We start from the raw sequence: 20250 nt of genomic DNA on the forward strand, positions 1-20250 counted from the left end.
TCTTAGGCACCCTGTGACTTTCTGTGCAGAAAAGTTACACCAGTTTACACCAATCCAATTGTACTCATGTTTTTTCCTATGTAGGCACAGCGTAGAGATTCTAGTTTAAGTGAAACCTGCATATTCAGCTGAAGCAAACAAAGTGCCTGGACCCTGTTTCCATCTCCTGGCAGACAAAAATGTTTAACAGATTTGACAAGAAGACACAAAGTCAAGAAAAAAAATATGGTATGTTCCTATTTTCTTTAAAAACAAGACGTTAGCTTTATTTAATTTCCTTCTTCTGGACACCGTTAACTTTAAAAAGAATGACTTCTAATTTCCTGGGAGAAAATAGGACTTAGTTGCCTATATGAAAGTTATATTCAAAGTCTCAAATGAGATGAGACCGCTTCTTTAAATCCCCATGAAAATGGTGACCCTTGATTCCCTTCATCAGTCGTTGCAAAACAGAATAGCAAGAGAAGCTTTGGTGCATGGCCTGCCACTGGTCCTCTGCTATTTTTATCCTTGAATTTGGTTATCATTTATATTCTGTGATTGTGGGTGTGGCCTTGGAGAAGCCCTGAAGACCAGATGTGACATGCCAAGCTTCAGGGAGCCACAGTCCCTTGGGCTTTTGGAGCATCTGGAACTTGAGAGGGAAGCTGTGTGCTAATGTCTTTACAAACAATTCGATTGGTGAAGATATGGATGTTAAAGGATTTGAAATGGGTCTTAATGTCTCTACTTAACTTTGGGCAGTAGGTTTGTTGCAGATCCCACACAGCTTAGCTCCTGAAACAGGCAAGTGGGTCTGCACAAGCTTGAGTTTCTGAACTTTGGGGTAAAATGACAGGTTCAAGGGGGAATATGCAGTAGGATGTTCGAGAAGGCTGTGCCTCAGCCAATGGAGAAAGGAAAAGGGCAACGTGCGGCCGGAGCTCAGGATAAGAGGAGGCTGTACCCTCCAAAACCTCGAGAGAAAAAACCCTGGGCATGTGTGTGCGTGGGCCAGTGGACTCTCTCTCTTTATTCGAATAAAGTTGCAGGACTCCTCTGCCTCTTTTACGGAGACTGGCTTATCGCAGCGTGATTTTCCGTACAAGCTGGAAGTGTACTTTTTAGTCAAACAGATGGCTGTGAAAACCTTGCACAGAACAGCACACTCACCGGCCACAGCACAGGCCGAGGAGCCGGGGCTGAGCTGCACCTGTGTGCACACAGCTCTGGCTCAAAAGGGACAGAAACATGGGTCACAAGTCAGTGCTGCGGTCTTACTTTGAACAGTGCAATCGCCGACGAAACAGCAATTTGTTCTTAAAGAACGCTTTTATCAAGGACCAGAAATCCCAACGATCCGCGCATAAACTTCTGCGGCCGGGGCTGTCGGTGGTCGCTGGAAGCCCTCGGCTCCAGCAGCGATGGGAGCGCCCCGCAGCCCCCGAGGCCGCGCCTTCCCGGGGCGGGGGCGCCGGGCTCCAGCGGCCGGGCGGGGCCGGGCGGGGCCTGGCCGGGCGGAGAGGCGCGGAGTCCCGTTAGAAGCAGCGAGGAGCCCGTGCGGATCCCCACCGGCGCAGGAGGAGCGACGGCCGTGCCCAGCCCGCCGGGAAGATGCCGAAAACGGTGGGTGCCGCCGGCGCGGGGCAGCGCGGAGGCCCCGCCGCGGGCTGCGGGCGGGTGCGCGGGGCCGGGCGGGCGCGGCCTGGGGGCTCCTCCCGCCCGGGCTCGGCCGCGCCGGAGGGAGCGGTGAGGGGCACGGAGGAGCCGCGGGGAGCGGAGCCTCCCGCCCAGCCCCTCCATCTTGTGCTCCCCCGCCCGAGGGGCCGCGCCTGGAGCGCGGGGTCTCGGCGCGGCGGGGCCGCCTCTCCGCCCTAAAATGTCCGGCGGAGCTCGGCGGCGGCGCCGCCCGCCCGCGTGTGCCCCTGGGGCCGGGGGGGCAGCGGGGCGAGGCTCCGAGAGCCCGGAGGGAGCGGGCGGCTGCTATGGCCGCCTCGTGCGCTCCCCGAAGAGCAGAAGTTGGGGTTTTCACAAGTTGCGCTTAGTCAGTTTGGGTTGCCAGGGAACCTTGTCCCAGCTTGACTCGAGGTATTTCTTGGCCGAGGAGATTTTGGTACTTTAGAAAGTCTAGTCAAGTCCGTACTTGACTCTCCTCGCAGCAGGAGTTCGGTGACTAATGAGGAGCATGGGGTTTTTCCATTTAATTTCTCCTGGTTGGAGCGAAAGGATTAGTCCCAGCCCTTCATTGATAAAACAGGAAGAGCAGGCTGGAAGTCTCTGGATGTTTCCGTACCGGAGTGATCTGAAATGGCCTAAGAAATCTAATGTTTAAGCTAAGAGCCTGGGGTTTGCATAAAGGACAGGAAAAAAACGAATCCAAACAAAAACTCACCTCAGTGCAAATAGAAATTGACATGAAATCTGCAGTGATTTTCTTTTAATAGTTTACTTTCTTTACTGTAGATATTGAATGCTTATTTGATTGACAGCTACTTTTCCTGATGTCTTAACTGCCATCTCTGATAGCATAAATAGGTAGATCATGGTTATTATTATTCAAACATCAGTGTATTGAAGGATATCAAACCTCAGCCTCTTCAAGATTAAGACAGTATTTTCTTAAGCTTTAGAAAGGCCTTCCATTAAATATTAGTGATTAGTGAAGATTTACTTATTAAAAAAGCCTACATAGAGCAACAAGTTCAGTAAGATTAACAGAAATGGCACAAGTTAGGGGAGTTCTATGCTTGAGACCTTTTAGCTAGAGAGTTTACAGTCGTGGTGAGTGACTTTTTTTAGCGTGGATCGGCCGAGAAATCCTGACCGAGAGCGGCTTGCGGGGCGGGGTTCCCAGCACCAGGCTGAATCTGAGCTGGCAGCGAGGTGCTCGTTGCAGCCTCCCAGACACACCCTGGGCCGGATTCACCTTCTCAGTCTGCTGCTTTCTGGTTTTGACAGAGCAGTTCTGCTTTTGGGGCTTTTAAAAACTGGAGCGGATAGAGAAATGCAAGTGTTTTGGTGTAATGCTTTGTGTTGCACGCTGAGGGTTCTCCAGAGAGCAGTTCAGTGTCTGTGCCTGTTGCAGTACAGAGCTGCAGGGCCTGCTGCTGTATCAGCCTTTGGTTTCCTGCCTCATCTGCTCTAGTTACAGACCCAACTGAAATAATATTTGAAACATTATTTCTTGAGCTTTGGTTTGCAGGAACAGGATATGCTGGCATAACTGTGTAATCAGTTCTTCGTGTGAAATAAACATGACTACTACTGTGCTGGCTTAAGATTTGTTAATAGCTGCTTAATTAACAAAACAGTAAAATCCAAGACACTTTCCTCAGTCAAGGAAAAAAAATCAAGGTCAAATGTGGGTGAAACCTGGGCACGTAGATGTAGGTTTATGTGGGCTTCATCACAAAAATAAATCCATTGTGAAGAAGACAGATGGAGGAAATGTTCTAGAGAACAGTTCTGGCTGGGCAGGAAAAGCATTTGTGTCAAAACTACTTGGTTGGTAGCTCTTATCATTCATCTCACCAGGCTTATAGTAACATGCTGCTGCGTGGCTTAAGCAGCAAAACCTGTTGAGTTCTGAGTCTCTACACCTCCTCAAGCTGGGCTAAATGTTAGCACATGTAGCTGGAGATTTCCATTTTGTTATGGGAGGCTTGCTATGAGTGACACTAGGCTGTGTAGCACTATTAATAAGAATCCAAGATTAACTCTGGTAACCTTTGAACTAGTGCACATGATTTGCTGTTGTGACATGTAATGGGGGGGTTTGGTTGCTGGAGGCTTTGTAGGCTGTGTAGAAAGTCCATCATGCATCAGCCTGCTGATCTTGCCATACTCTCAATAGGAAACCTTCCCTGTTTAATTTAGTGATACAACTCTGGTTTAAATATGTTGTGTCCTGCAAAGTTTAAACAGGACAGTTAAAGGAGACACCAAAAAGGGCATATAATGCCTCCCAAGCTTTGTATTGCAGAGGGTGGAAGTAGATGAGTGCTAAAAATGAGCTGGTGTCAAGCTTTGGCAAGTCTCTCCTCCATTTGTGTGTGCAGTCTGTTTATTTGCCATGAGTAGGCTCTGATCTCTCCCTGATTGGTGTAAGGTTTCTGTTCTGGGATTCATTGACTATTTTGCCCATGCATGTGCTTGCTCTGTGAATGGATGGGCCACTGAACGTGAAACAGGAGCATTCATCACGTGTGAGGTGTGCTCTCAACAGTCCTGTCACCGGCACTTGGGCAGTTCTGTTTTGGGTAACATTGTAGAGAAAGGGCTTTAATCAGAGCTAATCTTGTGAATACAGAAATTTTAGAAGGTAACAAGGGAAAAAGTACCAGTCCAGACTTTATTATACCTTAGCTCGAAGCTAAGTGTAGTAATAGTTATCAGGATCTTTAGGGACCCTATCTGTAGTTTGAATTGATGGTCCTAATTCCCAGCAGGATTCAAAAGGTCCCAGAAGTTTTTTTTTTTCCTTTGTTGTTTGGAGTTTCAAGGTTCTGGTTAGAAGAAAAGCAACTGAGATACTGAGGTGCGTATCAGGAGAATCCTCTGGTTAATTAGTTTCTTTTGTCTGTGGCTACTTGCTACCAAATGCTGCAACAAGATGGCAACTACGAGTAGAATGCTACATTTGTTTGGATCGTTTTTCTTTAATTTCCTCTAGTGGAATTTGCTTGATGCCTTGAAGAGGAAAAGCATAGTGATGAAAACTGTGACTTTAATAGATGGGCACTTCTCTCCTCATCCTGTTGTGCTATGAAGGAAGTCTAGAAGCATTCTAGATGCTGTCTTATTTCATGACTGGCCCATTGGTGCTGTCTCTTCTTTTCCTCACTCAGTAAACTTGGGAAGCTTGGTGACACTGGTCCAAGTTTTACATGTGTGCTAACTTCAATCCATTATATGTTTCTTCTGATGCCATCAGATATGACTTGCTGTAAAGATATGCGTTTGAATGCTCCCAAAGACCTTTTTATACAGAAGTGTTTCCCCTGTTGGTGATTTTCAGATGACTTTGTAGTTCAGAAGCAGCAATAGCTAAAACATGCTGAGTTTACAGTGGAAGCAGGTGAACCACTGAAACTGGGAAGCAGTGAATTATCTGTAGCTTTATGCCTACCATGGGATTTTGCAAAACAGGAAAGGCCTTTGCACCCTAGCTTGTGTTGTATTCAACAGCTTGGTCCCTAGGTTCTGCAAGAATGGCAAGGTTTTACTTCATGTCAGGTGAAGCAATAAAGCTTGACAGTGAGCAAAAGCTTCTGTTTGGTACTTTTAGGCCTTCTATATTAAAGTTAAACAGGGATTTAAAAGTACACCATTGATGAGAAACAAATACTCACTTTGTTTTTACATACTGGTAAAATCTTCCTTTCTCATCTTATGGCAAGCCCTAGCCCTGACAGGGCAAAACCCATCAGTTGTTGTGGTTTTACACTGTTGTGAGCAAGAACTGTTCCAAGTGCCTGATCTGAACTGGTAGCCATGATTGAGTTCATAAAACTTCAAGGTGACAATGTTACGTATACTTATCATACAAGAGATTTTAGAAGATTAAATGTCTTAGTTGGGTCCTTTATTTAATTTTTGCCCTCTTGCTTTGTTGCCTGAGGCAGCTGATCACGGTGCAGGTTGGTGAGGTGCACCCAATAAAAAGGGCCCCAGGAGAGCTTTAGGTTTGCTGCTTCTGCTGTAAGAATCCCATGGGGAACAGGGTGCCTCCTATCAGGGGTTCGCCATCACTTGCTTCTTGCGAATATCCTGTCACCATAACGACTACAAACAGCTTCTTTTTTAAACCTTCAGGGCATTTCCTTGGGTGATTCCACCTTGTGTGATTAGTCACCCCTGAAGTTTCATTACAATTCTTGCTTTAGTCATGAGGGTGGTTCATAAGATGTCTTAATATGGACTCACTTATTTTGAAAGGAAACGGCATCTCTGCCTCTAGAGGAAACTTGGTTCAGTCGTTTTATGTATAATGTCTAGTCTGAAGTGAAATTCTCAAAAAGCTCACCAAGTCCCTAGTAGCTGCTTGAGAGAGCTGATGAACTGAAGCCGAAGGATTCAAACACCTTCTGCTTGCGGCCCTGGGTGTGCCTGGGGACAGTGCCCTGCTGGGGCTGCTGGCCTGGCCACGTCCCTGCTGCTCGATGGCTGCTCCTCAGAGAAGCTCCTCTTCCTCCACAGAGGTGGCTCTGGCTCTGCTCCAGCCTCTGGAGGAAACTGACTAAAAGCTTCCTCTGGCTGCGTCATCTCCTGGACTCTTTCCTGGCTCCGTGCAGCTCAAGCAACCTTATTTGGCTGACTTCATTTTTTTTTTTCCCCTTCTGTGCAGCAAGAGGGCCTCCCTGAATTTGCACAATAAAGCTGTTATCTGTGCTTAATCACTGTTCTGAGAACTACAATGGGGTTTGTTTGAAAAGAGCTCCAAGATTTCAACTCCTTGGATCTCTATCATTCCAGTGTCCCGTTTCCCTTTTATCTGTTTGCTCAGTGATTACACCAGAAACCAACTCTCTGCTGCTGTACTCACACTATTGGAAAAGAGGAAATCTCTCTCTACCCAGGAATAATCCAGGGCAATTAACTGATGTAAATTAAGAGCAATAGTAAGCAGCCAGTTAATTGCTTGCTTTTCCCTAGGGGTATTTGGGAACAGCAGGTATTTGCATAGTGCAGCCAATAATATTGAGTTAAAAGTTTGTTTTCATCCCATCTGAAACTTCCAAACTAGGCTGAAGTCTCTAGGTTGATGGAAGGCCACTCTTTCAAGGACATCTATGTAACCTCGCTGTGGCTGTTTCTAGGTGGAGCATTCAAGTGTTTTGGAAGTTGTGGGCACAAACCTCACCCTTCTGAGTCCAGTAGCTAATGCTGACTCTTAAGGTAGTATTTAAAGCAAATACTTAGTGGGGAGGAAGGGACAGTCACTGGCAGGGGTTTAGTTGAACATCTACAACTGTTCAGGGGTTTAGAACCTGAAATTGCAGAAGTTTGGGCCTTATATTGACAAGAAATAATTATGGCTGCAGCAACTGTGGCTATCAATAGGTTGGTGATCTGGTGCTGCTTCCTTCCTGTGCAGCTGTGAAAGGATATATTCACTTCTCTGAATGTGTGATCCTCCAGGGCAGCAGTGGGGCAGTCAGAAACTCCTCGCCTTTGTATAGCAGTTTGTTGAACTCAAATGGGGGAAAAAACATCCTTTGAAGATGTTTTTAAAGGCATGACTCCTGCAGAATGCTTTTTCCTAGTTGTACTAACATCTCTGAAGCTGCAGTAGTAGCTGAGGAGCCGATTGAAAGATACAAAGTGTGGAGGAAAGAACGTTGATCAGTTCTCATCCTTTTGCCAGGCTAAGGCAGAGGAGTACTTGGCCATGCTAAGCCTCTTTCCCTTTGGCTGTTGCTGGTTGATGAATAGCTATGGGAAAGGGCAGAGGAGTGCCCCTGAAGGAGGAATGAATGAAAAAGCTCTGAACCTGATCAGCTCTGTAGAGAAACATGTAATTAGGCAAGAACGAGATGACGGACTAGAAGAGGGAAGAGACACTCCTTTGTGCCAGCTGTGATTCTGTGTAGAGTAAAAGGAAATCTCAGAAGAGTTCAGAAAGAATACCTGAAACAGTAAATCAAGTGCCATGGTATTCATGGCCCAGACTGAGCTGTATTCTTGCAAATTTCTAGTTCCTTTTTGTTTGTTTCCTAGAGGAAGGGTTCTCAGGCACAGAAATTGACTGTCCTGGAGTGTGAATACTGTAAAAACTTGCTTGTTGTATTTTTTGTTGTCTTTTTTTTTTTTTTTTTTAGTGGGGTTGTGTAGTTGATATTGGAGAATTTAGTTGATATTGGAGAATTTTGCATGCAACATATTGGAGAAGAGTTGCTCTGCCGTTGTATACCTTCCTATATTCTTGAGGTGGATTCATAGAATCAGTTTGGTTGGAAAAGATCTTTGAGTTCAGCTGTAAACAGATGATATGCCATGAACCAGTCTTGTCTGTATTTCACTGATATTTACTATTCTCCTTTGTAGTCCTTTATCAGAGCATTTTTTCCTCTCTTGATTGGGAATTCAGTTATGGTGGTAAAGTGACTTAGTACAGGAAAAATCTGCTATTGCAATCTGATCAACCACTTAGTCACAGCATTTAATAAATGTATTTGGTTTTATATAGCATAGGCTAATAAAGTATAGAATTCTAGGCTAACTAATCGAATTCTGGGCTAACTTTTTCCTTGCCACAGCTGTACAGTACAGTTCAAAAGCTATGGCAAGGAAAAAGTTAGCCCAGAATTCCATTGTGCTTGGTTACAGTGCAGAAACTGAACTGCCAGAGAAATGATTAGGATGAAGTGTCAGGATACATGATATCTTCCATCCCCCAGAGGTGTGTCTTTTCATTCATAATGTCTCTAAGAATATAAATATGGCATAGATTTTATTTTTTAAATTCACTTTGCCAGAACAGTATTCTCAGAAGGCAAAAAAAAAAAAAAAAAAAAGTTCCTCAATATGCTAAATGTCTTTTCAGGCAGTTTTCTGGATGGACAAGAGGGTTTTGGTTGTGTATAATTTTTTTTCTCTGTTAAAATCCAGAACTGGATATCTTTCTGACGATTGTAGTCTACAGGACTTGCAGAATGTCAGCACATGGTTCTGAAGGCACACTGTAAGAAATAAGGCAGTTCCACTGCTAACAAATTCAAGCAATATCAGGTTGCCCAGTAAAAAGTTTTATTGCAAAACCCACACAATACTTGGTGGTCCCATACATCTTATATGAAAACAATCCTATTAGTCAGAAATGATAGAGAGGGAGGGGCTTGTACATATGTATGAGAAGTAAGGATTTGCTTACAGATCATTGAGTGCACACTTTAATGAAAATAACCTCTTTGGACTGGTTGTTTTTGCTGTGTTTGATGCCCCCAGGGTGTGTTTTGCCCTCTTGTCTCCAAGGGCCCAGTGCTGGTGGCTCCTGAGCCTGCTGCTGACCAGCACTCTCAGATCCCTTTCTGCAGGGCTGCTCTCCTCCCACTCCTCTTGCACTTTGGAATTCTGCCTGGTATTGCTCTGCTCCACGTGCAGAATCTGGCATTTGTTCTTTTTAAATTTAATGCCACTGATCAATCATGCTGTGAGTTATCTAGATGCCTTTTCAAGCCCTCGTGTCCCTCGAGTGAGTCAGCAGCACAGCCAGTGCTGCTATTGTCAGGACCTTTGCTAATGGTGCATTCAGCCCCTGCAAACCACATCATTTGATAAAAATACTGAGCCACACTGGCCCATTATGGAGACCTGGGGAACATCACTGCTGACTGATTGCCCGCCAGACACAGCCCCATTCCCTGCAGCCCTCTGAGCCCTGCCTCCACTGCTTCTTCATCCTGCACAATTTGAGCTTCCTTATCTTGCAGCTGAACAATTTGTCCAGAAGGATGCTGTGAGAGACAAAAGCTTTACTAAAATACTGAAAAACTGCATCCACCACCTTTCCTTCATCCATTGAGTGAGTGACCTTATTGTAGCAGGATACCAACAGCCCACATATGCTGTGCCTGATGACTGCATTATCTTTTAAACACTTTAATGTCCTTTCAGTACCACCCAGTAACTTGGTTAATCTAATTACTCTCTGACTTCTAAAACAGATCTGCAAGAAAGCAAAATTGCCTGGAAAGCTGGAAGGATTAAAAGAAGCTTGCTTATAGGACAGCCAGGACAATAGAATACTTGATGTTAAAGAAATAAAAACATGCAACATTGTGATGTGTTTGCTTTGGTGTATGGTTTGTGTGTGTGTTTTTTTTTTTAAATCAGCAAAGTTATCATTTAGGAATGTCACTATATTATATTGCTCACTGTATTCATATGTCCCTCTAAGTTTTGACAGCAGTCATTAATGGAGACACTGCACAGCAGGCATAAGAGGGGTGTTGCTTCTCTAGTGTGTTGTTAGTTACTACTGTATGTAGTTGTATGTTACTACACCCAAATGTTAAGAAATGTCTGTGGTCTGTGAGATGAGATGGAAAGCCGAAGCATCAATAATTGTTTTGCCAACATCTGTTTATTTCATTTGTTCCTATGTGTATCTCAGTATTAAAGGAGTCATAAAACCACTTTTTAAAAAGTGACTGATTAGCTTAACCTGTTTTTTTTTGGGTAGACAATGAAGGCTTCAGCTGAGATGTATTAAATCCATTGTCTGTCCATATTCAGTATTCTGTAGCTACAGTTATCCACTTACAGTGAAAAATCAGGATCTGAGCTTGCCTAAAGAGAAACCTGGCTTCTTCTGTTACTGAAATAAAATGTGCTCTTTAAGCTGCTGGATTTTTGTTGCAGTATCTGTAATTTTCACTAAAGCACACTCAACATGTGGATTTGTTTGCATTAGTGAAGTACTGGAAGCAGAGAGCAGTAAAATGATTATGTTCTATCACTTCACTCTTCACAATCCCCTAGACAACCAGAAGCTGCTGTATGAGCTGTTAGACATGACTGCTCATTTTGTGAGCTGCCTCAAAAACTCTAAGGTTGCTGGTAATTTGAACAACAGGCTCAGAAAATGCTAGTGTTACTAAAAATGTCAGGAAGCTTCAAATCCATGTTTGGGACTGTGGAAAGCTTGAAGAGTGTTATTATTCAAGACCATGAAATGCTTTATCACTAAGCCAAGGAAACATTTTGATAAGTGATGTCTTGGTCCTCCAGCCTGCAGCTCCACTGTGCTGATTTTGTTACAGAAGCTGGACTGTAACTTACTCTTTGCTGTAATACTGAGATGACAAATACTTACTTTGTTGCTGTGCTAAACCTTTGCTTCAAAAGCTATCGAGGAACCCCTCTTACCTGAAGTTAGTATTGAAAAAAACCCTAAGTGTTGCCTTGAAATTTTTTGGTTTGCTTAAAACACTAAACTGTACCTGGAATTGATAATATTATGACCCAGCTATGACAAACTGGGCAGCAGCAAGTTCCTGAAAATTAATTTTCTTGCTCTACTTGTAATGTCTTGCTGCTGTTTGTGAAATCTATAGAGACCAATAGATTCTGCACTGTTTACCTGGACTTCTGTGTTGACAGCCATACACACAGAAGTGCAACTCTCAAAAACCCCCAACTTAGGTTTTTTTTTTTTTTCCTTTATCTTGCTCTGTGGTTTGTTACAAACATCTCAGATTGTAGAGTGACTGCAAGAGGCAATGCAATGTATTATGCTCAGTTTGAATACCCTTTTGCACATTCAGCAGTTTAGGGTAGAGATCTTTTTTTTTAAAAGAGGGTCCATGCCAGCATTTTACATTTTATTTTATTTCTTACAGCATTTTCAGTATATATCAGTATAGTAGTGTTGTCTTGAATCTACCAAAAAACAGAGTAAATAGAATGACTGAGTCACTTTCAAATCACTCAAAATCAGACCAATATGAACAGCACTTGCTTCAGCATGATGCACAGAAATACAATGCTATCTTACTGTTTGTTCTGACAGTGGTAAATAATCAAGTAAAAATCTGACAGAAGGCTGCCCTGCTCCTTTGCTGCTTCAAGTTCTGACAGATTTAATTCATAGGCTTTGCCATTAAATGCTTTTACCATATTCAAATGACAGCTTTGATTTGGCAGTGTTTGGAAGGATTTGACAATAATTGTGATCAGAGAGGATTCAGACAGTCTTATAAACCAAGTGATTTTGCTGCTCTGCCATTCCCTTAGAGAGAGATGGGTGATTATATGCATTAATATGAATCTATCAATTTCCACATCAAGCCTGAGCAGGAGTAGTTAGCTGCTCTTACAGCTCCCACTGTTCTGGTGAAGTGCAGTTAGGGGTAAGATATTTCATGAAGGAGCATTGAAGGAGCCCTGACTTTGATCAAAGTTGAATTCAAGTCTGTCAGCCCTATGCTGCTGTACCTTAGCAGATGGAAAAACCTGAAAACATAAAGCAACCCCACACTGCAGGTCTGGGTAAGAGCTAAACTCTCAAGATGACTTTTGAGTGTTCTTTGCAGGAAGCTTGTTTTCAGGCTCCCTGCCTCTCCTTAGTGTAGTGAGTTTTACTTTTTTAGGTTATATCTGCATGTATGACCTACTCAGGAGATGTACTCAGCATCTGGCTATTTCTCTTCCTACTACCCAGTGGAGTTTCCCAGTTTTGACCTGCAGCTTTAGGTGGAGCACTAACAGTTTGGCTTATCTGCATGTCTGGCTGCATAAAGATGGTCATAACATCTCTGTAGAGGAGAATTAGGGATCCAGGTATTGAAACTGCAATTCATGGAAGGAAATTACTCTTGCCCAGTTGATACAAGAAGTCTGTTTATGTTAATAAGTCTTACTTGACCACTGACATTCCTGGCCATTCAGTAACGTCTTTATCAATGCATCTAGGTCTCAGGTGTTAGCTGAAGTTTATCAGGCTTTCTTTCTAAAACAGCCCCATTTCAAACAGTGTATTTCAAGAAGTGTTTGAATGTGAAGCCAAGAGTGTGGCTTTAATTGCAGCCTTGAATGAGCTAAATCAACTTGGTTGCTTGCTTGAGAGCTTTGATGGTTTGCTGCCACTGTAAAGTTTTGCATCAGGTCTGTTCTGAAGTTCAACAGAAAATGGGGTTAATGACATGTGTACATGTGGCTTGATGGTAAATCTCTCCAAGGGGTTGTGAATCAGAGCTGCTGCAAAGGATAAAGCAGGTATGCCTGGGAGTGAGGAATGAGAGTGGTTCAATAGCATGGTCCACCTTGCCCAGTTGTACCCAAAAACCCATCTTGCCCTTGTTGCTGTTCTATGGCCTGCAGCAGTGCCCCTGTGTAAATGTGCTGAATAGGACCAATGAAATTATTCTGTTGGAGAAAATAACAGAAGAGTTATTCCCACCCTGATTCAGCCTTTTGAATTCCTACTTGTGGTGTAGTTGTGGAGTACAAGAATGAAGCCAGAGAAGTGATTGGGAGGGTGCAGGCTGTGCAGGATGGGTTCCTGTGGTGGTGGATACAGACACTGTATGTGCTGGCTCTGCTCTCCTCAGCTCCTGTGCCCCTTCAGGAACCTTTTGGGACATGGGTTCTGTGTCAGGGTGGTGTAGCTGCTCTCCTGTGTACTAGGAAAGCTCAGATGCCTAACTAGATGGAGCTTAAAATAACAAAGACTACTTCAGCAATAACAAGCTGATTTTTTATACACTGTGGACAGTCCCAACAGAACTATTTAAAATCTAAAATAGGTCGGTGGTGAGGGAAGCTAATATGGGTGGGGAAACTGAATATTAAAAAGAAGTGTAGAACTGAACCATTTAGGGGAAATCCTGTGTTTTAGGGAACTGTGACCTAAATAGATATGAAAATTTAGCCAGCCTAAATGAGACCCTGTACTGAAAGGAAGTTGCAGGATTTGTCTAGCGTGCTGGAAATGATAAAGCTGAAAATCACAGGATGATGAAACAGCTTTAGCTCATACTTGACTGTGCATGTAGTTAAATTTGGAGGGATGGCTCATAGTCTGGGCAGTCAGATCCCACAGTAAGACTGTGTTCTAGCTCCTAGAAGTCTGGCCATTGTTCAGAGGTTCAGTGAGGGCTGTGAGCTGGCCAAGAACTTGATGTGCCACACCCAGGCCATGCTCTGGGTGTCTAGAACAGGCAGCCCTGTGTTCAGCTCCCCTCCCTGTAACAGAGCTAAACTGCTAGGAGTCTCTTAGCTGAAGGCCAGAGAGAAGCACGTGAAGCAAGATAAGCTTGCTCTTTTATCTAAATGTGAGTCCTTTAGAAGGAAGAGCTTGGCCACAGCAGTTATCTTCGTGCTTTTTTTCCCTGTGGAAAGTGTCTTTAGTGATTACCAGAGAGTTGGAGTGTAGCAATTTTATTTGCCCTTGATTCCAAGTTACTTCTGAAACAATTCTTAACTGTAGATGAATTTAGAGACCTTTTCATAGGAGCTGAGTATTTAGTCTGTTAGCTCATGAACCTCAAGTACTTGCTTTACATGTGATGCCTCAATGTAGGTCACACTTGTCTTGTTAGCATCCTGTCTTGATCTTGTTTTGAGCTCCTTCCAGCAAAGTAGGTGCTTGTGAACTTGGCAGGCATTCACTGGATGCTATGTTTGGAAAGCTCATTGACTTTTTGGGAACATATCCTGGCTCCAGTCTTGCCTGATCAGCCCCTCACACTGGGTATTTGCAGCCGTTAAACAGTTCTGGGAAACTCCCTGCCCTTGGCTTCAGGATGGAAGGGGAAGAACTGGGCACAGGGGAGGTTGGAGTGGGGGGAAAGTTGCTTCCTAAGAGCCTTTCAGCAAATCTGAAGTGCCTCTGGTGGTGGTAGGGAGTGCAGGGACTGTTTTGCTGGTTGAGCGACTGCAGTCACAGCCAGGATTGTAACACCTTTGTATGGTCTACAACATAAGGGAGGTGGCACAAAACTCTTGTTTGTAACCTGTGAGTAGGATTGCCTGGGAGGAGCACACAGTAGTGTGAGGAATGTCACCCAAACCGTGCTGGCATTCAAACATGCCCACTGCCTGCTAACTGCCCTGAGGTTGAAGAGCTTTAGCAAGGGATGTGGTTAAGGTCTGACATGTGAAATACCACTGCCAACCCTACTATTAGTGTGCAGAGCCCATAGTAGGTGTGTACGCTTCCCCAGAGAAAGGCTCTTCTAACAGGCACAAAAAAAAGGTGTTTACAAAACAAGCAACCTCACCAAAACAAGACCCAAAGCTGCACAGATTGTAAAAGTTGAATGATGGCAACTGCACATTGCTAGATTTTGCATCAAGTTTTACCTGCTGATCCAGATGTTGAGGAAAAGGGGTTGGGGATTTTCCCCATGGTATTTTAATTTCCTAGTTTTGACTAGTAAAGGATGTTCTCTCTAAGCAGCTCAAACAACAGGTACAAAAATAGTTATTCCAAGGACTTCTTCAAACTGACTCTAAAGAAACAGAAAATGGCAATGGTAATTACTTGGAACAGCTACAGGAAAGCAAAGGGAGGTGCTTGAAGAATCTATTTATGGAAAAGGAAATGGCAAAAATAGAGGAATTGATCCATTGCACAAGGTTGGGAGTAAGTAGTGTAATAAGTGGCATACAAGTATCTGGTTTTGACCGTAAATGGATGGGGATCCACCCATGGCTGCTTCTGCTGGCTCAGTACTCTCATCGTGAAACTCCTTTCCGCTAAGTGAAACTCCTTTGCTCTCTAGAGAGGATGGCAAGCTGCTAATAGCCAGGGTGTTCAAACACCATTGGTGGGAGGTGACTGGTTGAAAAGTAAGGAATTATATTTAAGCACCTTTAACCTGGAAACATCATGAATGATTTTGGAAGCCATGCTGTGTGGGCGGTAGGGGAATTTTAATAGTAGGTTTGAATTAATAACTTTGTAGTAGTCTTTGTAAAGTAGAACCTTCTTCCTGAAGAAGTTGCCTGCCCAAATCAGATCACTGATTAAATTGGGTAAATGATACCTGTAGAGTTCTAAAGTGTGGAGATCTGCAGCCCTATGGAGCCAGCATTGGCACAGCCCTGGCTTTGAGTGCTCACTGGTGCTACTGAAGGAAGGTGTCTCCAGAGCAGGGAAACATTGATTGTGAGAAAGCTGCAAAGCTGGGGCAGGGTGAGTGAGTGAAGGCATCTAAAGCAAGGCAACTGCAAAAAACAGACCCTTTGCATGAGGAGCAGGCTTTTTGGAAGTTTTCTTGTGAACTCTGTGAACATGGTTTGAAGGAGACCTCACTTGTAAGAGAAACTGTCCTTGAGGGTAATAAATCTGATTCTCCACCATTTGAGGAAAAAAAAAAAAAAACGGGATCCCTAGTTTTTATAAGGGTGTCTGAAGTAGATTCCCTAACTTGATATGAATAGCTGATCTCTGGACTGATAAGCATGTCCTGCAAGGATGATCCCCTCCAACTCTGCTTAGTGATCCTCTGCTCAGGCCCCTCTGAGTGCCAGGCATCAATCACATGCAGAGGAGCACTTAAACAGGAAGGGAGCTGTGGCTTCTCATGCTTGATCTTGAGAACCAGATAAGCAATAAAGTGTTGCTGTGCTCTGTAGGGATTGCCTTTTCAATGGCAGCAACTGCCTTCAAGGAAACAGATTTATTTTTTTTTAATGGAAGCATTCCTGATTACCACTTGCTGTATGGAAGAACTTTATTTTCCTTCTCATCACTGTGAGATAAGCAGTACAAATTAACACAGGATTATTTTGAGATTAACAGTCAAACAAATATACCAGGGCTCTGACACTACAGTATGCCAGGGTTTATATTAGAATAAATCACTTGGTTTCCTTTTTTGAAACTGACCTTTAGCATTATATATTGTAGCAGATTTTGTTACAGACACATACACACACACAGAGACTATTCTGAGTTTGAAGGGACTCACAAAGATCATCAAGTCCAGCTCTCAAGTGTATGATGTGTAGGGGGATTGAAACTGCAATCTTGGATGCTATTAGCACCATGCTCTAACCAACAGAGCTAATCTCATTAATCACCTCAGTCAGTTTCTTGTCTTTACTTTTTTCAAGAACAGGGTTAGGGTTTCAACCACTGGATGCAATGACTACTATAAACCTTGTCAGAAAATTTATGGAAATGCAGTTGGAATGGGCACAGAATTGGCTTATTTTGAGCCCCTTTGTTAGGTAAAGCAGAAATCCTCTGCTCTTTCAAGCTCCGTATAGGAAAGCTTATCTTTTTTATGGCTGATGTGATGTAACTATGTTTCCCCCGTGCCCAGTGCTTTTAAATTGGTGCTGTGGAGGTGAGTTTTGCTGGAAGCTATGGGCAAACACTGGCAGCATCCTTTGGTGTCTCAATGAAGTATTAAATGCCACAGATGGCACAGACCATGTCTGCCCAGACACTGCTGCTTCCACCCTTTCTTAGGTGCTGGTGCCTCCAGCCTTTCTCTATACACTTTTTGCAAGCAGGCTTCTCAAAGCTGTGAACTTTGTTGATCTTGCAGGCTGGTGCTCTGGCCTGCTTCCCCTTCCTGTGCCCAGCAACGTGGCTCCTGAAGCTGTGTGGGTGCTGTGGTTTGTTGCCCACACGAGCCATCTTGTCTTGCTGGGGACAAAGAGCAGTTGCTGGTGGTGGGGACACAGCTCTGGTGTGACTGTGCTCAGGTGTGGCTCCACAGCAGCTTCTCAGTCCAAGCTGGCTTCCTGCCCTGCTCCTTCACAAGGAAGGAATAACACCATATGAGCACAAATTTAGGATTTAGCCTGAATTCTGTTGCTCACCAGAGAAGTTTGTGAAGCTGGGTAGTAGCAGCTGCCCCTTCACTGTTCTGTGTTTTCAGGCTCCGTGCTAAAGTCATTTGGGATGCTTTAAAGGGTGCATTCCTGCTACAGGCTGTACTTGGGTACCAAAAGAAAGCCACATACTCTACAGGATGTGAGTAGTACTACTGGCTCACTGGTACCAGAAGTACCATGGCAGGCTTTCCCCTTGGGTGATAGCTTTATTCAAATAGTGGGATGGGATGGGATCGGATGCCTCCTGTGGAGTTACTGCATGGCCTGTGCTCCAGTCAGATGAGAAGTGCTGTGTCCCCAGCAGAGCAGGATGGGGCTGGTGCAGGGAGCTGGGAAGCTCCCAGGAGCTGCAGGGAGGGTTAACCTCTCTCTGGGGTCTGCAGGGTGGTGCCTAGGGTGTCCCTGCTGCTGTTCTGTTCCCTGATGAGCTTAGAGGTATGAAAAGGCCCTTTAAGACTGCTGGAAGGGGGCTTGGTTAATTAAGTGTAATCCTTTGAGAAATTGCAAGCGCTTTCACATGACCCGATCCCAGCCTCACCCTGACACAGAGGAGCCAGGGCTGTTCCAGCAGGGTGCTGGCACTCAGGAAGGAGCCAGATGTCTGTGAGTATGGCTGGTGCTGAGGTGTGGGGCATCACCTCTGCTTCCCCTCCAAGGCATTGCACAGCTCTGCTGTCCTTGCAGAGGGCTGGGCAGGCTGAGAGTGGTGGGAAGGGAAGTGCAGCACTGCAGAGCACTCTGCTCCACTTGCACCTTCTGAGAAACAGGGGACACTTCTTGTTAAACTCACCATATTGCTGCTGATCTTGCTAAAAAGCCAAAACTGAGCAGTTTTTTAGGTTATTGAGGTGCATTATGAGATTTTAGTTTGTGCAACTCCAGCTGGATTTGATGTGCTTCCCAGGTTGGAACTGGTGAATGGTATTGGTTTAGTATTTTTATGTGGAGTAACTGCTGGGTGAACTGGTGCCTTTCAGTGCAAGGCTATAAAGGTTGGTCTGGAATTTCTTTTTAATTGAGCTTGCTTCTTTTCTGTACCAGTCAAATTTGCAATAAAGTCTAAGTTTTCCTTATGATACTTTCTCCAGAATTAGTCCACTTGGAGGCTTGAAGCTGGGGAGCAGGGAATATCTGAAGCTTGAAGCCTCCAGCCCAGCAGGGTACAACAGCTTCCTTGCCTACAGGAAATGCAGGGAGGAAAGAAGCTTTAGCTCAGGGTCAGGGTTTTGTAGAGGTCGATACTCTGTGGTGCTGACTCCACTTATTATTCTGACATGAATTTCCTAGTACTCTATTCCTGTCTCAGCTTGTGACAAACAGAATTGTCTTTTCTACCTCTCGTGCTGCTCAATGCACTGGGGCATTAGCACAGGCCATACATCCGTTCCTGAGTGTGACAGGATCAGTCTTTCCTGTTTGTCCTGCCATATGCAGCTACACCTTTTCATCTCAGGAAGTTCTTATAGCACACTATTAGGAGGATTTATTCAGAAACCCGACAATTACTGCTGCTAGTAAAATTTATTTGGAATCACAGTGGGGCAGAAAGTGAGACTTGAAGGTATGTGGGAAACATTAAAATACCTGAAAAGATGCTGCAGATAGGTGGCTGGTACCACTGTCTTTTAAGTGTGTCCCTTGCAGATTGCTGAACACCATGGGGAGAGGGGGATAGTGGTGGCATGGGCCTTTGGAAAGCTTTTGCTGGTCAAAGGGAACTTTCTTTGGCTACAGCTGCTCTGGGGCTGGAAGAGTATCTCTGCCATGCAAGTTTCTGTCTGTGCAGGATGTACCACGCTTGACAATACTGTCCTTGGCAGCAGGAAACTCTTTAATGCTCTGGCACTGGCAAGCTTTAGCAGGGTTTAGGCTGGTGGAACTATGGTAATTCCCCAAATAGAGAAGAGGAAGGGTTGCTAGTTTTCTATCTCTTTCCTGTAGCTGTTATGAAAGGTATCAGTTAAATATGAGCACTCTTTTTGGCATGTTTTTAAAATTTGATGAGTATAAATTTGCCTGTTGAAATGTGATAGTTGAATGTTCTCGCAATGTGCAAAATGGTGTCTGGAAGCATTTAATTAGTAGCTGTTTGTATGAGAGGCTATTAAATGATGATGGAAAGACAACAGACTATTTAGAGGTCACCTATTACAATAAACTTCTGTGACTTTAGGATCCAAGTAGAATTTAGAGAGTTGCAAACATTTGCATGCTGCAGTGGGTATATTATTAATGCTATGATGAATAAATTCAATTAATTGCTTTAAACAGAGTTTGAGTATAAATTACTGCCTTAGGATAGTATTTTTGATAAATCTGTTGATGAAATCCAGTAAACCTTCTTAAAGCACCTCCTAAGTGTTGAAAGTTTGATAGATGTTTACTAACAGAATATTTGGGATAGGAGGGCAGTATAGTTGGGGATGAGTGCTGCCGCTGGACCTTGTGATTGGATCACTGGTGTGCAATGTCTCTTTTGCACATCTCTCAGCAGTGTGCACCTTACTTGTCTGGACTGACAGAGCTAAATTTGTATATGATCAGCAGTTCAAGTCAGATATATTATTGACATTTTTTTTCTGTTTGCAACCCAAATTATAAACATCCCAAGGGTTATGCCATCCCTCAAACCTATGAAAACCTTATCAGATGGCTTAGAAATACAAAATCTGATAGCTTAATGCTGATGAATCTTGAGGCTTTTCTTAGAATAATCCCTGGTAGCAAACTAGTTAGATGGTTTAAAAGTGCTTTTTGGCAGAGTCACTCTCAAGGAATGAAGCTAATTAATCTAAATTTTGATGGGACTGCATAGTGTTGCTCTGTTTTGCTATAGCATTTTTATTCCTATGTGTAACATTTGTGTTGGTCAGTACTCAGCTATGAATACCTTAGTAAAGTGGTTTTACCTAAAGTGAGACTAAGTGACTGAAGAGGAAGAAGGTAAACAAGCAGTGCCTGGCACGTACTTGTCTG

At 43.9% G+C, this 20250-nt stretch overlaps 1 protein-coding gene across 1 annotated transcript in view; it reads left to right on the forward strand.

The window, feature by feature from the left end:
* Positions 1–1474: 1474 nt before the first annotated feature.
* The window catches only part of MSN (moesin), a 40605-nt gene continuing 21829 nt past the window's right edge, over positions 1475–20250 (forward strand). The window contains exon 1 of the mRNA XM_063170734.1: positions 1475–1605. Coding sequence (XP_063026804.1) covers positions 1594–1605 — 12 coding nt within the window. The 5' untranslated portion in view covers positions 1475–1593. The remainder of the gene's footprint in view (positions 1606–20250) is intronic.

This window comes from Melospiza melodia, chromosome 16 (assembly GCF_035770615.1).
Source record: "Melospiza melodia melodia isolate bMelMel2 chromosome 16, bMelMel2.pri, whole genome shotgun sequence".
NCBI lineage: Eukaryota > Metazoa > Chordata > Aves > Passeriformes > Passerellidae > Melospiza > Melospiza melodia.